This window comes from Brachyistius frenatus, unplaced genomic scaffold, assembly GCF_029030835.1.
Source record: "Brachyistius frenatus isolate BFR_SWC_R1_liver_20210118 unplaced genomic scaffold, ASM2903083v1 Contig_35, whole genome shotgun sequence".
NCBI classification, from domain to species: Eukaryota; Metazoa; Chordata; class Actinopteri; family Embiotocidae; genus Brachyistius; species Brachyistius frenatus.
Window position 1 is genome coordinate 3457631 of NW_027210634.1, and position 16862 is coordinate 3474492.

At 41.4% G+C, this 16862-nt stretch overlaps 1 protein-coding gene across 3 annotated transcripts; it reads left to right on the forward strand.

Moving 5' to 3' along the window:
• The first annotated feature begins 2486 nt into the window (after positions 1 to 2486).
• cetn3 (centrin 3) lies at positions 2487 to 16862 on the forward strand. 3 transcript variants are annotated; one of them, XR_011311001.1, is made up of 7 exons: positions 2487 to 2583; positions 3398 to 3536; positions 4073 to 4187; positions 4277 to 4468; positions 5465 to 5650; positions 15910 to 16091; positions 16348 to 16862. XR_011311001.1 is itself a non-coding variant. In XM_069701040.1 (5 exons), exons 1-5 carry the CDS (start codon positions 2567 to 2569, stop codon positions 5506 to 5508), a joined length of 507 nt encoding a protein of 168 aa, XP_069557141.1. In that variant the 5' UTR covers positions 2487 to 2566; the 3' UTR covers positions 5509 to 5677. The 3 variants fall into 3 exon arrangements, 1 of the variants encoding a protein (XP_069557141.1); XR_011311002.1 differs by lacking the exons at positions 15910 to 16091; positions 16348 to 16862 and adding an exon at positions 6383 to 6606; XM_069701040.1 differs by lacking the exons at positions 15910 to 16091; positions 16348 to 16862 and having other exon boundaries at positions 5465 to 5677.

The following is a 16862-nucleotide window of genomic DNA, read 5'->3' on the forward strand; positions in this document are numbered from 1 at the left end:
ACCGCAGCAGTGAGCCTCTACACCGGTTATTTTAGTTTTAATGCTCCAGCAGCTCGTGTTTCACCCGGTCCAAAATATCTTAGACAAAAGGAACACAGTTTGGCCACTTTATAGCAAAGCTCGACTCACCAGATGAGTTTGGTGTTGCAAGACCCGAGTTCACGAGTTGCGGGACTGGCAGACGCCCTAAAAGTTCAAATTCCCTTCAATGTTAAGCTAATATGTTGTAGTTTTAGTCATGTATAGTTTGCCCTCACAACTTAAATATCATCTGATATTCATCCGAAGCGAATTTTGATGTTGCAACGGCTTCATCTTCCTCTGTCATTAAGTCTTTGCATTTCCTGCATTATGTTGTCCTGCTGTTAACTTGCTAAATCGCCAGCCTAGATGGCGTCCATGTTGCTGTCACGTCAGCCTCAGCTTTACAGCAAGAAAATCACATGCAGTGTTTCACATTAAAACAGATGTTAAGGAACATTTTATAATGTAGAAAATATAATGAGACGCATAAGAACAGATAAAATACATCAAATTAAACACAAATACAGTGAAAGTATAAAATAAGCAATGTGTACTTTAAAGGCGCAGTACTTCAAGTGCGGTCAGTGCAAGAGAGCGTCGAGAGTAACTAGTTAAAGGCTAATGTGTAGAGATATGTTTAGAGCTTTCTTTTAAAAGTATTAACTGAGCTAGCTTCCCTGATATCTACAGGTAATGTCTTCTACAACAAAAGCTTCGAGCTCCACCAACTAAACTCAATTCACTTTCATTATAATGTGCATAAATCTCAATGACAGAATCTGAGACTTGGGGAAAATATGTGTTTTTACAATCTGGATGAACCAGGCCTTTAAAAATTTAAATATGATTATTTTATCTCATCTTTCAAAAAATAAAAAGTAAGAAATAAAAGCATTTTTGTGCAGTAAACAGTCCCACCCTGCTCCTCTTCAGTAAAATGTTTTAGCACACTTGAGGGAGCTCATCCTCTGCAGCTGGGTGGGGCTCGGTGTTGTGCTGTTTTTTTGTTGTTGTTTTTTGTGACAGATTTGGGTTAGTCAGTTTGTAGTCTGTAGTATTAGTTTGTCATTTTGCATGTGCACAAAGAGAATAAGAACAATCTTCAGTGCGGTCAAACTCCCACGTGCTAACCGTTTAAAAAAAAAAAAAAAAAAAACACTGACGTGATGTCTTTAAGGTGTCGCGGTGATGGAGAGACTTTGTAGATCAACCATCTCCGAGTTTTTCCTGTCGCCTTCCTCTATCAGAGCAGACACATGTGAAACAGGAGACGCTCTCCGAGATAAGCGGAGACCCGGCGGCACCTTCTTCGCACGGCTCCGCCGCTGTCGGTGAGAACTCTCTGTGGGAAATGCATGATAGTGGCAAAAAGGATGTCGCGGGCCAACAGAGGATAAAAGTCCCTGAGAAGCTGAGCCGAGGTGGACGGCTCTGGAAAATGTTTATCAGATACGTCGACAAAGGACTTCTCAATTGATGTTTGGAAGAAGCACAAAGGCCTGAAGTTAATTCACAAACAACTGACTAGATCCTAAACACGGTTTTCTCAAACCTTTCTGGACATTTATTTTCTACACATTTCCAACTTATTTATACCCAGGGAATGTAACTAAGGACATTTACTCTCGTGCTGCATGTATACTTATCTTTTTATGCCACTTTCTAATTCTACTTTATTTCAGAGAGAAATATTTTCTTCTTTTTTTTTTTTAGATCTTTATTTCTCAATTCGCCAACTCAAGCATTGTGAAGAATTCACTTAAGGTTCGAGGTAATTATTTTAAATGTTTACAGACCCAAAAATCTATTGATTGACAGAGACAAAAAAGTCTGAAGATTATTCCATAATAAAAATAATCCTTACCTACAATTGAAATCATATCTCATGGTATCTCTAAACAAATGGGGTAATTCTCCTTGTTAGGTACTTAAAGCATATTTTTCTGATGATATTTACATACTTTACATTAGATAATACTTCTAATGTATATTTTTGATTTGGTATTGGAGTATTTTTACAGTGTTGTATTAGTATTTGTACTTAAATTAATTATTAAATTCTTCTTACAAAGTGGTAGAAGAAGTGTGCAGGTTAGTAAAAGTACAGTAAAAATACTCCACGACAAGTAAAAGTCCTGCATTCAAAACATTACTTAAGTAGTAGAATGTACTAAAAGTATGAAAGCCAGTGATGTGTACTTAAGTACTTAAGTAAATGTACTTCGTTACATTCCAACACTGTTCTTACATCAGCGATGATAAAGCAACTTTTAACATAAACGTCGTAATGGTGTAATTACAGTACAGGTACAGCGGGAGGCGATAGTGCTCCGTTCGGTTGCTGTTAAATTAGAAGAAGAAGAAAGAGACCGGTGACGTCGACCAATCAGCGGCCGCTTTACTGCCGGCTGGCAAACGGCGACCAATAGAAAGCGTCGATGGGAGCGCGGAGAAACGGGGTTTGTTGTTGTGTTGCGAAGTAGCGGTGATATCGGTGTCCGCAGCGACGATACGGCTTTTATTTAAAGCAAATCATCCCAAAATGAGCCTGACTCTTCGGTAAGTCGGTCCGCCCCAAGTCACTCGGTTTATTTGTTCGGTACGGTTCAATGTAATACCGCAAAAAAAAAATTTTTTTTAAACAATAACAACAACAACAACAACGCTAGCTAGTTTGCGTTAGCCGCTGTTAGCACGTTTGGCTGCAGATGTCGAACTGATTTTACTCGCTCGGTTTTTTTTAGTTTACTTTCTTTTCTCAGTTTTACGTCACACGATGCCGATAACTAACTACTTCTGCTGTTCACCGTTGAAGCTGCGACTAATTCTTTAATATTTCGCCCCGAATGAAAGTGATCGTGTGACCTCCTTCGGGATTTTTTTTTAGCCACTTTTAAAACCTTTTTTTTATTATTATTTTTTTATTAGAGTTAATAAAATGACGACGTAATAATTGCGACAGGCCTAAACACAAGCAGCTCAATCGGTCCACGGTGGAGAAGAAGAACAAACAGCTGTACGCTTTTAAAGGTTGCAAACTTCAAAAGACCTGAGTGCATTGTAACAACTACTTATTTTCCATTTGAATATTAATAGCAAAGGGGCAGATAGAAACTTGGGAAAACGCATGATTTATATAACCTAAATAAAGTGACTTTTTCCTCATTCAAACCCGTCTGAAAGTCGAGAGGTTCCGGTTTGTTAATTGATGCTGCAGTAGGTGGTGTCCTTGCCATGTTTTAGCTGCTCTACGATCTTATAATAATAATAATAATAATAATAATAATCTGCCTAAAGAAACACCACGACCAAACGTTTTGCCGGGTGAATCCCGATGAAAACGCCCGATTTCGTGGCTCCTGTCTCTCCTCAGGACCGAGATCGCAGCAGCGGACAAGACCAAGCGTAAGAAGAGGAGGGAGCTCACCGAGGATCAGAAACACGAAATCAAAGAAGCTTTCGAGCTCTTCGACACCGACAAAGACAAAAAAATCGACTACCACGAGCTGAAGGTGAGCCGCGGACCACACCGGTCAAATTATAGTCGCGTACACAGTGTATGTAGATACACTAACGTTAATCTGTCATTACTTACTAATAAATCTAAATTATTAGACATTTGCATGAATTACTGTTTGTACAAATGTCAATAAATTCAAAGTACTTCATCAGTGGGCCTCATCATCCCTGCTGGTTTTCCACCATTAAAGCTATTCGATTTTCTTGTGGCATTAAAAAAAAAAAAAAAACATTTTATTTAAATGTAAATATTAATGTAAATGTATCCTGCGGGGTTTTGATTGATTTATTGTTGTTACACAAACAGTTAATTTCTGGTCTCATCCTGGTTTTAATAATATTTTTCGATGTGACATTTAAGTGGGACGTTCATATCATTTTTTTTAAATTTAAAAAAAAAAAAAAAAATGTATGCGATCATAACATCATCCAGGTTTCCGATTCTTTCCGCGCAGTCGCCCCGATCGAGAAACGTCCTAATCTGCCTCATTTTAGATTCGACGGTAAATCACGCTCCGCGTCCCGACAGGTGGCGATGCGGGCGCTCGGCTTCGAGGTGAAGAAGGTGGACGTCCTGAAGATCCTGAAGGACTACGACAGAGAGGGAAACGGCAAAATAACATTCGAGGACTTCAACGAAGTCGGTGAGTCGGAAACCTTCGGAATGAACGCTCGGGCGCGAAGACATCCGCCTCTTTTTTTCTTTTTTTAAAAATGCGTTTCGTTTCCGCAGTGACCGATCGCATCCTGGAGCGAGACCCGAAGGAGGAGGTCATGAAGGCCTTCAAGCTGTTTGACGACGACGAGTCGGGGAAGATCAGCCTGAGGAACCTGAGGCGGGTCGCCCGAGAGCTCGGCGAGAGCGTTAGCGACGAGGAGCTGCGCAGCATGATCGACGAGTTCGACGCCGACGGGGACGGAGAAAGTACGTCGGGGGGGGGGGTTGACGACGCGTGAACGGACAGACGGCGGGATGGGAAACGCCGTCGGGGAGTTTTAAACGTGGAGGGGAAGCTTTTAATTTGAAATTCAAGCGGCGACATTACATATTCGCGGTCGGACTGAATCCTAAGCGAATCGAATGAAGGCGTGTTGTGCTTCAACAGCAACAAAACTTTCAAATCGTAACGTTCCGCTTCGCCTGCTGCCGGCAGATCATGTGGCGCATAATAATAATAATAATAATAATAATAATAACAAATAAAAAAAAAAAAAATTACACGAGTGCGAATCGTAAAGTGTCGATACTTATCGCCAGAAGAAAAATAACAATAATTGAAGTTTATTTCTCGTCAGCTGGTAACATTTCGGCACTCTTATTCCGTATTGAGGTTGTTTTGGAACCCTCCTGCTGCTCCCACATCCTCGACCGGCTTCAGGCGGGAAGCCGTCCATCCTGTTAAAAAATTCACGTGTGGAAAAATATTGGACGAATATCATCTATTGAAAAGTAATTTTCCTCCGCAGGCCGTTTTAGATTTGTTTTTTGTTTTTTTGTTTTTGCTGCTGCTTATTTTATTCCATCCGTTGCCTTTTTTTTTTTTTGCCTCATCTGCTGCTCGTCCTTTAAAATATATATGTCCAAACAACACGACGACGCCTACAAGTCAGATTAGCGACGAGTCGATAAGTTGCAGAGAAATAAATGCGGCTTTGTTTTTGTCTTCTGCGATAGTTAACGGAATAACTATCGTTTTTCTACAAAACAAGACATCGTAAGACGTCTAATTGAGCTTTAGGAAATTCTTACTGGCAGTTTTTGTACAATTTTCCTAAAGTTTTACAAACCTACATATTAATAGACTATTAAAAAAAAAAAAAAAAAAAAAGAAGCAGCAAGTAATCGTTAGTCGCCGCCCCAGAAATGACCTTCACAAAGAATTTTTTTGCTGACTGGACTTGTTTTCTCTTCTTCCCCTAGTAAACCAGGAGGAGTTCCTCTCCATCATGACCGGAGACTCCTGATTTAACGGACTCTCCCGCTGCTGAGGACTTTTGGGTCGAGACCGGTCGGCCGCATCGCGGAACAGCCGAGTGTCGACGCGGACGCGCGTCTTCGTCTCGAGGTTTCCGACGCGGGCCGCCGTCGTTTCGTCGGCCTCCCGAGGTTCGTGCTCGACTCGTTAATTTCAAGGGGGGGGGGGAGAAAAGGGGGAAAAAAAAAAAAAAAAAGCGCGGGGAGGTTTCAACGTCACCTCCGCCCGCTCACCGGTTCCCCGAAGATGACGTGTCTTTGAATGTGGCAAAGTGTTTGTTTGATTCGATCAAATGTGCGACGTCACCTCACGGGCGTCTCAAAGACCGTTTTCACACTTCGATGGATTCGATGTTCCTCGTTGAGGAGGCTTTTAATTCTTGGATCGTGAAACGTCCCGAAAATTGACAAAGAAAAGACAGAAAGGGGGACATTTCGCTGTTGTTCGTTCCTTCGGGTGCGTGTCTGTAAAAACGCGCGTTTCCTTGGTGACCGCGTTGTGATCGGTTGTATTTGCGGTTTTACATGTAAGTGCTTGAATGTGCTGTTTGTATTTTTACACAATAAATCGGTTTCCCAGCAAAACTCTCCACGAACACGTTGATTAAGATCTTCAGTCTGCATCCAACAAACTGCTGTGAAACACCCACATGTGATCTGCGCCATCCAGAAATACGAATGGGGAGGGGAGAGAGGGGTGGGATGGGATGGGGGGGGGGGCAGAGGCTTGTGGGCCAAATCAGCCCCCCCCCCACCCCCTCCAGCAAACATATTTGGCCCCTAATGAAGACTTTATAGTTTACGTTTAAAACCTTTTCGCGTGATGTTTAATATGTCGTTTCATTTTATTCTTTGTTTTGACAGGCGAGGAACCACGAGGCATTCAGAAAATAATAAAAAAAATGATAAGTAATTTCTTTGTGTTATTATGACTTATTGTCTTATGAGCAAAGACAAACTAAGAAAAAAAAAAAAAGAGGTGTTTAACGTGTTGGTTGGCGTTACACTTCCCGTGTCTCGTAAAAGTCTACACCTGTGAAAACTTTTTACAAAATACTTAGTTGGAAAAACAAAAAGTATATTTAATTTTATTTGGCAACCAACTGTAAAAAAAATATTTAAAAAAATAAGGAAAACATTTTTTTTACTATTTTGTAAATCTGAATGAATACAACCTTTTATTGAAGCAGGTTCCATGTTTGCTGTGTGTAGATAAATTATCAGTTGCATCCCGACGCTCGCACATCCGAGTTATCTTTGGCCACGTTTGTATTTTCATATGCTGCTGTAACTGTAAGGAGGGAAATGTCCCACCAGCAAATTCTGAAAACAGGTGACGTTCCTGGACGCCCGGCACTCTTCCTGTTGTACCACTACTGACCACTAGATGGAGTCAGTTATTCATTACAGCACTTCAACGCTGAAGGGCATTAGGAACTCATTCTGAGTGCAGGCAGTCTGTTCTTTGCTTCGCTACTTATCTTTGTGAAGAACTGTGATTTAGTTACAAGTTGAAGTGAAGAGCATCTGATTATTCAACGGCAACAAAAATATGTAATAGCGTTAAATAGTAAAAGGGAAAGAATTATGACATACGTGGTGAAATTATAATATAAAAAGCCATAAAACTGATTTTAAAAAAAATATCCAAGAATTATGACCATCTAAAATAAGGAAAAAGTGAGGTAAAAATTCCAGATTAAGATTTTCATCTCTTAATTCTTATGTCAGATTTGAGATAAAAACCAAATTTTCTGACTTGCTTCACAAAAATTGTGAGGTAAACATTAAAAAAAATTCAGATACAGTTTTTTTGTGACTTTCTAAGTCAAAATAATGACAAAAAGTAAATGTATCAGACTAAAATGCTGCTGGATGTTGTTAAATAAACGACAATAAATAATGTAAAACCATCAAATGTTAAAGGCAGAGTTGTGACATAAAAAGTCTAAATTCTGACGATATTAGTCCAAATTATAACAAACAGTCAAAAGTGGAGATTGAGGTTTTCATCTCAAACTTTTTTTTGTCAAAAGAAAACAATTTGACTTTCGAAATTAAGACAGTGACTGAAAGTAAAATATGAGATAAAACTTTTGTTTCAAAGTTTGATAAGAGGGAAAGAATTATTTGATTTGATACACTTTATTAATCCCCGAGGGGAAATTTCTTCACTACAGCAGGGGGGCTCTCAGGGGTGGAGCTGCTGCAGCAGGCTGCCACTAGCGCGGCGCCAGGTAACCTGACCTGAGGTGCATGTTTTTGGATGATGGGAGGAAGCCGGAGAACCCGGAGAGAACCCACGCAAGCACAGGGAGAACATGCAAACTCCGCACAGAAAGGCCCAGGACCGGATTCGAACCCGGAACCTTTTTTGCTGTGAGGTGACAGTGCTAACCACTGCACCACCGTGCCGCCCTCATTTATGTCATAAAGAGTCTAATGTCCGACTTCATTAGGCAAAATTATGATGGAAAAAGTTAAAAAAAAAAAGTCCAGAAGTTAAATTTGATCTTATACATTTGTTCATGTCAAAATTTTGATTGAAACAAAAATTCAAACTTTTTGTCAAAATTATGATGTAAGAGTTAAAAGTGCAGATGTAAGGTTTTTATCTCAAACTTTTTTAAAGTCAAAATTGAGATTTAAAAAAAAACAACTAAAATTGTGCTTTCTTTCTCGAGGTAATGGCAACAAGGAAAAATCTGATATACAATTTTTGTTCAAGCGTTTGGAAAAAAATGATGCCATAAAAATTCAAAATTCTGACTTTATTATTCAAAGTCAAAGTAAACGGTAAAAAGCCCAGATATTGATTTTTAGCTCAAACTTTTGATGCCAAAATAAACAAAAACTGGGCCTTAATATGTCAAAATAATGGCAAAAAGTAAAACTGTGGGATACAATTTGAGTTCAAGAGTTTGATAAAAGGGAAATAATTCTGATTTAAAAAAAAAAAAAATCATAGGAGGGAATAAAAACACATACAAAAATTTAGATTTTTGTAAATCCAGATTATGACAGAGTCAAAAGTATGAGATAAAAAAATGGAGCAATTGAAGAGCAGCGTCGCAACGATAAACCAGTTCATCGTGTTCGACGGGTGAAGGTGGGACTTTTCTTTTCTCTCGAGCAGCTTTACGGCACGTTTAAAACCGCGGACGACTCCCGACGTCCTGACTGTAAACACGGAGAGGCAGAACCCCGACCCTCCCACCTCCCCCCCCGGACCGCAGAACCCTTTTTAGGCGGATCCCCGGGCGCTCCCTGTCATTTGCTTCCCCCGCAGGCCTTCCACATACCGGTTTTACTTTTCATCCGTCTCGGCCCACGTCTGCTGCCCCCGGATGATCAAGAGCACTGCGGTTCGCTAACCCCAATTTGCTCTGGTAATAATTTGAGCCAATTGCACAACGACAGACTGGAGGACTCGGCGGTTTGAAGTTTCTCTAAGGGGGGGGGGGGTGACAAACGAAAAGTGATGCAATGAAAGGCTCGAGGTGGCGATGTCTGCATTGCGCACCGTCGGTTTGCTGACCTTCAGCAAAACGACGTCGATTATCAGAACCTGCATCTGGTCGTTCACTGCCGGGGGAAGTGGGGGGGGGGAGAAGAGAGAAGGGTGGGGGGAGTGGGAGTGGGGGGGGGAGATAACGACTCGCCCTTGCTCTGGCACATGCTCAGCTGTCGGAGCGACACACGATCCAGAAATAACCCAACCCAGTTCCTCCCCAGTTACAACCTCAGAGTCGCCCCCCTGTGGTTTCCAGGGCATCACTCTATACACACACACACACACACACACACACATATATATATATATATAAATATATATATATATATATTTCTATATATATATATATACACAGAGTCTTTTGTATTTGCTTGTCGTAATCTGTGTTGACGAGACTTCTAAAAATACGTGCGACTGGCGGACCTGGCCGGGGTGTGATTGCTCTTCGGTTTGGGGTAATAACGTAGGTTAGCTGAAGCTCCACATTTAGATGGGCTACATTTCACCGATGCTTCTACACTGGAGTAGTTTAGACTTTTGAGGATTCGGTTTGCCGCCGCTACGACTGAAACTACGTCCCGTTCACGGATATCCAGCACGAGCACACACCCCCCCCCTCCGCCACTACACAAACTCGCCAACAAAATGGTAAACGGATGGCTTCGTGGTTTAGCGATTTAAAACGACGATGACGAGTTTCTGCTTTTTAATAGCGAAAGGTGTCATTTTTGGGAGAAAAAAAAAACGGCATGTTAAATTTGCAGTACGGCGCTCACAACCAAATCCTAATTACGATATATTAATTACTGATAATATTCAGGTCCTTCAGTTGACGGCACTAAACGCAATAGTAAAGAAAACATTCTAAAAAGTATAAATGAAGGACCAAGTAAAAATACTCCGAAGAATTTTTTTATAAAAGTTTGGATTTTAACAAAATTATTTTAAGTGTAGTGTAAAATTGACTGATAACTCGGCTGACAAGTCACACCGAAGTTGCATCCCCCAAAAAATACCCCAGTGCAGGAATGCCACGTTAGCTTTAAGGTAATTTAGTGTCGCAGTTACATAGTTTGTCCACCAGGGGACAATAACAAGTTTTTTTTTTCTTTTTTTTTTCTTTCTTTGACTGAAAAAGGTCCAGCTAAGTCCTAATTCTTTGAAAAGAAAGAAAAGAAAATAGAAACAAACAAAAAACAAATTTGGACGAACCCATGTGAAAAAAAGTTTCTGTTGGAGAATTATAAGCCCATATTTTTTTCCTAAAAGTCAAAACGTAAAAAATCCTTTCCCCTCCTCACTCCAACTCTTTTCAAACACCTCAACCATCTACAAAATTAAAAGTGCAATACTGAGCATGTATTGCACTTTTAATTTTTAATAACAACATGCCGTTAATATATTATGTAACAAGGCACGTTTTGCACAGTAACTGCTGATTACCCTCCATACTCATATGTATATTTATATATTTATATTTATTTATTTATTTCATTTGTATATTACGAAGTGAGGAAAGGATCCATGTAGTTGTTCGGGTCCGTATGTTTGCGTAGCGGGCGCCTCTAAACTGCCTGATCCGGTAACCGGAGTCAGAGTTCAGCTCTTGCGTCCACCTGTCAGTCATTAGGCGAGCTATGCCGACCATGTGACAACACTTACCCTCTGACCCCGACTGACACAAGGGCACATGGGAGGAAAAGACCGTTCCGCTGTTTACTGCTAGGGTAAGTTAAATCTGTGCCCATTTCCACCAGTAAATAAAAAATAAATAAATAAATAAAAAAGAGTTTGTCTCGAAAACTTTTTTTATTGACCAAGTCAAAATTTTGATTAAAAAAAATTCACATTTTTCTTAAAATTTGTATCCATCTCATAATGTTGATTTACTTAATGAAATTTATGAAAGTCCAAAATATTATATCAAAAATATTTTTTTTTACTTACCAAGTCAAGGTATACCTTGACATTTTATACCATAATGTTGATTATCCCAATTATAATTTTTTTTATTTATCCCATACGTTCAGACTTTCAAAAAAGATCAAACTCAAAAAGTCAATTTTGTTTATGGGATATGATTTCAAAACATTGACTAGTGGACTCAAGTGATCTAATAATTTAAACATTTGTTTTGAAAGAATCATGAAAAAAAAAAAAGTCCTGACGTTAATAAAGAACTATAAGATAAAGTCAAAATTATGAACTATGACAGAACGGTAAAAAGTACGAGATGAAAACTAAAAACGTTGGCTCGTCAAGTCGAAATCTTTTAATCCTTTTTTTAATGTAAAAATTGAACCACACCAACATTCTGACTCAAGATCCAGAGATCAACATGTAAACACATATGCATTGTTGACTATTCATTTTCAGTTTAAGTTATATGAAATCATGTTTTGTTTTTTAACTCTTATCTTTAGCTTTTACGCTAAGTTTTTGACTTTGCCTCGTTCGGATATTTTCTCTCGCTTGACGAAACTATATAAATGATGACTATGAGAATTTCTCACATGGTCACGGAGAGTTTTTGTCTCGTGTCAGCTGGGACGGGTGACACCATTGTCCAGGTGGGCCCCGTGACCTTTGACCTAAGCCCGTCAGAATGTCCTCAACCTGCTCTCCCACCGTGAGCGGAACTACGCTGTGAAATGATCGGCATCTCGGTTTTGAAAAGCACATGAACGTTTTCAAATTGCATGTGTTTTTTTTTCTTTCTTTTCCCTCTTCACATTTTAGATTATATTGTAATAGAATACGATGGAATATTTGGTTAATCGCCTAATTTAGGAGAAAATTCCTCAGCGCTCTTTTGTTTTGAGAAAGATCCTCCTATTTACTCAGTCATTTCCATGGAAATACAGAAAATGAACTCATAAATAGGGGATTTTTTTTTCTAATTAAGTTTATAGTTGGAATTAAAAAAATATGAGAAAACTAAATTGAACTATTTTTACTGGGAACTGATGTTATAAGTTATTTTAAAATAAAAATGTAGTAAAGTTTGATAACAGTATAAATTTAGTTAAAAAAATAAGTAAAGTAAAAAAAGTTTTAAAAAATTTATGCTTTTTATTATGTAGGAAGTGATTACATAATACTCATTATTAGATACTGGTTAAATAAACTCACAATTCTTTTTCCTCGACATTATAATTTTTGCTAATTCCTGCAATTTTACTGCAGAAAACTCACTTCAAACTCCAAAAATGCCATAAAATTTTTTGTGAAAATCCGCCTGCAAAATCAAACACTTTTGATCGCAACAATCACCAAAACAAATTTTAAATCTCGGAAGGATTGCTCTATCAGAAGCTAAAGTCTGCATCAAACGAATGCCGTTCTCAATATTATTAGCATCTTCTACCCCACAAATATATGAAATTATAAGTTTTACAAGTGCTGCGGTTGTTTTCTAATTAGTATCTTCCTAAACTTCCCGCTCGTTTTTTTAAAAAATTTGTATACATATCACAGCCGATGGCTGACATCGAAACTTTAATACATTCACATTTTGAACTGACGTTTGATCAACTTCTGTACAAGAAGCACCAGCGAATGGAAAATCTATAGAGTTTATGTGATGCACAATTGGCCGTCCGCCCTCCATCCGCCCCGAGCACCTCCTGACAACTCCCGATGCAGTTCGTCCGTGAAACGCTTTATTTACACAATTCAACCGGCGATCTTGCGTGAATGAAAAATGTACATAATCGGGTTGTTGTTTTTTTGGGGGGAGGGGGGGGGTTACGTAATTTCTTTATTGTGAATTACGTACGCTAGGAGATCGCGTTAAACACCGGTGGCGGAGGTGTACGAGGAGGGGGTGGGGTGGGGGGCACCGACACGGGGCGGGAATGCCTTCGAGACATGCGGTGGATCGTGGACTATGCCCGGCAGTTGGGGTGAGGATCGGATCGGTTTACACACGCTCATGGCTTTCACGGTAACTCTATCTCTCGGACAATCCCGGGGCTTTGCCCCGGGCCCACGACGGGACCGGGGCGGGCGAGGGGCCTCCTCGACAAAACCCTTCCCGAAACAACGCCGTAGGTCCTCCGACCTTTTGCTCCGTTGTTCTAAATAAGATGCGAAGAAGGACCTTTCCGATCCAGCCGAATTATGGGGCGTTTTTAAAGGGAGTTAAAAGTTTGGTTTTTTTTAGGGGGGGTGGGGGTGGACAAAGACGAATCTTTGTGTGCCCCCTCCCCCCCCCACCGGGTAATAATAATAATATTTCCAGGATGTTTCTGGGCAGAACATCTGGTTCTCTTCAGCTTTGAGCTTATTGCTTCTGTCTTTGCTTTGTTTTTGTTTCTCCAACACCTCGTCCAGACCTCGACCGCCACCTGCCTCCACGGACGGTTTCCCTCTTGTCGCTCGTATTTGTATTTTTTTTTTTATTGGAAACTACACGGCGATTGCAGAAACACGTTTCTCTTTGTTTTTTCTGCCTACTCACCCGCCCTCTCAAAACCGCAGCAGCCCAGACGGCCTCGGACTCACCTGCCGGACGATCGCGCTGGACACTGCAGCGCGCGATAATAACGAAAAAAGACGCAAAAGATATTACAAGAAGAGATAAAAAGAAATTGGAAATGAGACAGCATAAAGGTGTAATAAGTGTCACCCAGTCCTCAAAGACCTTTGTTCAAACCGCCATGCTTAAATCTGTTTTATTATCCTATGCAGATATAATGTAATGCGATTTTTTTTTTTGGGGGGGGGGGGGGGGGGGCATTTTAATCAAATTTTAAAACCATCTCCAAATGTGGTTTGGATCCAATCGGATTAACACAGATGCGTCTAAAAACAAAAAGTGGCAACCAACCGTGACCCTTCGCGTTTGTTATCTGCCGTTTTGAAGTCTCAAATTCGGTATTTCAACCACCACCATCTCGTTATTTTGGAGCCAGAAGTGACAGTATTTTAGCCCTGGATCTGACTCGATTTGATTGGGAACCCGAGGAGCACTACGTCCCGCCCACCTACAGCGGAACCTTGATTGCACCACAGCCCTGTCAATCAAGCAGACACGCCCCCAAAAATTCAAAGTCCCGCTATCTATTCAATAACACCGTAATGACTCGTGGAAAACAGCTACTGGCTTTGTATTTCTGGTGAGAAATTGAATGGGAGTCTATGGAGTCAGAGGCTTTTTTTTTTTTTTTTTTTTTTTTAAGCCAGCCCCTAGTGGCCCTCGATGGTATTGCACTTTAAAACACTTCCCGCGTTGGCCAACATTTTTCAGACCTGGAAGCTACGTCCACTTTTTATACAGTCTGTGGACAAAATATAACACTAATGTCGAACAGGATTAAAACGATGACATTTTATATCGCAAAGGTCAAAGGTGAACTTCAAAAAAAGCAGATCCACCTCGAGCAACTTTTGATACTTACATTTTAATACATGAATTCCAGGATTACAGTGACTTCTAAATGTCAAAATGGTTTGTTTCAACCTCTAAACAGGCCAAAAATAGTGTTAGTTTTTTTTGACAGCTTAAATGGGCTATAATTCAATTTCATCTCCGTCTTTTGCCGCCTACCCGAAGACAGGCTGAAGTACAAACAATCACTGTTAGCCATTTCCTCCCCCTTCCCACCTCTTTTCATTTCCTCCCCCCCCCCCTCCTCTCCTGAAGTCTAAACTGTTTGGATGAAAAGGAGGAGGAGGGCATTAAAAAAAAAAAAAAAAAACCCGGTTTGAATAAACGACGCATTTCATTTTTTCGGGAGGAGGTAATGCGGGAGAATGCAAACCACCGGCGGGGAAATTAAAACAGGTAAACTTAAACACGGCGGAACATTTTGCACATTCTTCCCGGGGGCCCCGAACGCCAACGATGTGCCGTCGTCTCCCTCTCTGTGTGTTGTCGGAGGGAAATCATGCGCAAAATTTATTTTCAGGTGGAATAATCCTTTTACGCTTCGCCTGCGTCCCTCTCCACCGGCGGGTCCTCGCTGACCTGCAGTCTGTCGGACGGAGGTGCTTCTCAGTGGGATTAGGACACATTACGGATATTATCCCAAATATAAAGTCGTGTCATTTATGACTTTTTAGCGTCTTTTATATATATATATATATATATATATATAAAAGATTTGATAATGAGCTCAGCGCCATATTATATTATGAGTTAAAGTAGGAAGTAGTCCGTTTTACAGTTGGTTTTTTTTGTACAGATTTTTTTTTAAATATTGGGTTCAGATTTTCTTACGTTTAGACTGAGCCAGCCGTTTCACCCCGTTGCCGGTATTTAAGCTGAGATATGCTAAGCTAAGTGAACTTGGCAGCTCGCTATAGTTCCACGTTTAAAAGAATTTGCCAAGTTATCGACCGGTAACGACGCAGAAGTGAGTCCGCCTGGCTCATATTCGCGGCGACACGATGCCCGCGGCACCCGGGCGTCACGTTCGCTGCGGATTAGCGCTTACGTTCACATTTTCGGGTTTTGGTGATGTGCCCGAGTTTTTGTGCCGCCGACGAGACGGATCTCTTCAAAGCGGAACCGGAGCAGGAAAATCAAAAAGTCACCAAAAAGTTAAGCCGGCGGTCCGGCTAACGTCAGCTTAGCCTTGTTTAGATCTATTTGTGGCTATTTCAACGTTATTTATCGCGACCTGCCTGGACGTCTTCATTACGTCATGAGTGCAACCAGTTTTGTAATTTCTAGGAATCTGGTTTGTATTTTTTTTTTTTTTTACTTGTCTTTGGGTCTAGAAACTGGCGGGGAGGAGGAGGAGGAGGTGGTGGTGGGGTGTGACTGTGTGTGTGTGTGTGTGTGTGTGTGTGTGTGTGTGTGTGTGTGTGTGTGTGTGTGTGTGTGTGTGTGTGTGTGTGTGTGTGTGTGTGTTGTTTTGGGGTTTTTCAGCCATTCGGCCGCGTTTCTGCTCCGACGTCCGACGGACTCAACCGAAGTCAACCAAACCCCTCGCCGGGTTCGCCTCCCCTCCCCTCCCTCCCGCCCTGGAGGCCTGACGGGAGCGGACAGCTGAGGGTAATCCTTCGCCAAAGCAGATGCTCGCCGCGCTGATATCTAGGACACGTTGGCAGGTTTGATCTCTCTCTCTCTCTCTCTCTCTCTCTCTCTCTCTCTCTCTCTCTGTGTAATGTGTAGAGCCGACGGTCTTTGGGGCAGTAATCCTGGGCTCTCGTACTGAGGCCCATGGAGGCCCCTGTGTGTCAGCAACACATCGCCCCCCCCCCCGCTACACACACACACACACACACACACACACACACACACACACACACACACACACACACACACACACACACACACACACACACTCTCTCTCTCCAATGGCAGCATCAGTGACACCTCGGAGCTAAAGATACCGCGAGTGACAACGACAGGTGACCAGACTCCTCCGCAGACATGGCACTCGGACACAGGAGGTCACAGGGTGTGAGTTTGTGAGCGTGGAAGTGTGTGTGTGTGTGTGTGTGTGTGTGTGTGTGTGTGTGTGTGTGTGTGTGTGTGTGTGTGTGTGTGTGTGTGTGTGTGCGTGCGTGTGCGTGTGCGCGCTGATGGTGGACGGAGGGGGCGGCGTTTGAGAAGCGGACTACCTCGGCTGCTCAGAGCGGAGACAGCTCAGATCCAAACGCTGCCCAGTTCTGGGTCGCCCCCCTCCCCCCTACTCTTCTAAGCCAGCTGGTCTGGCTTAATATCACCACCTTTTTATCCGCTTTCTTTTTTGTTTATTTTTGTTTTTTCTAAAGAAATCCGTTCTTGTTTGATACAAGGGATTGACCGAGCAAAAAAAAAAAAACCCACAGCTGGAGCTGCTTGGGGATCCTTCCAGGTGAAGACCGAACCAAACC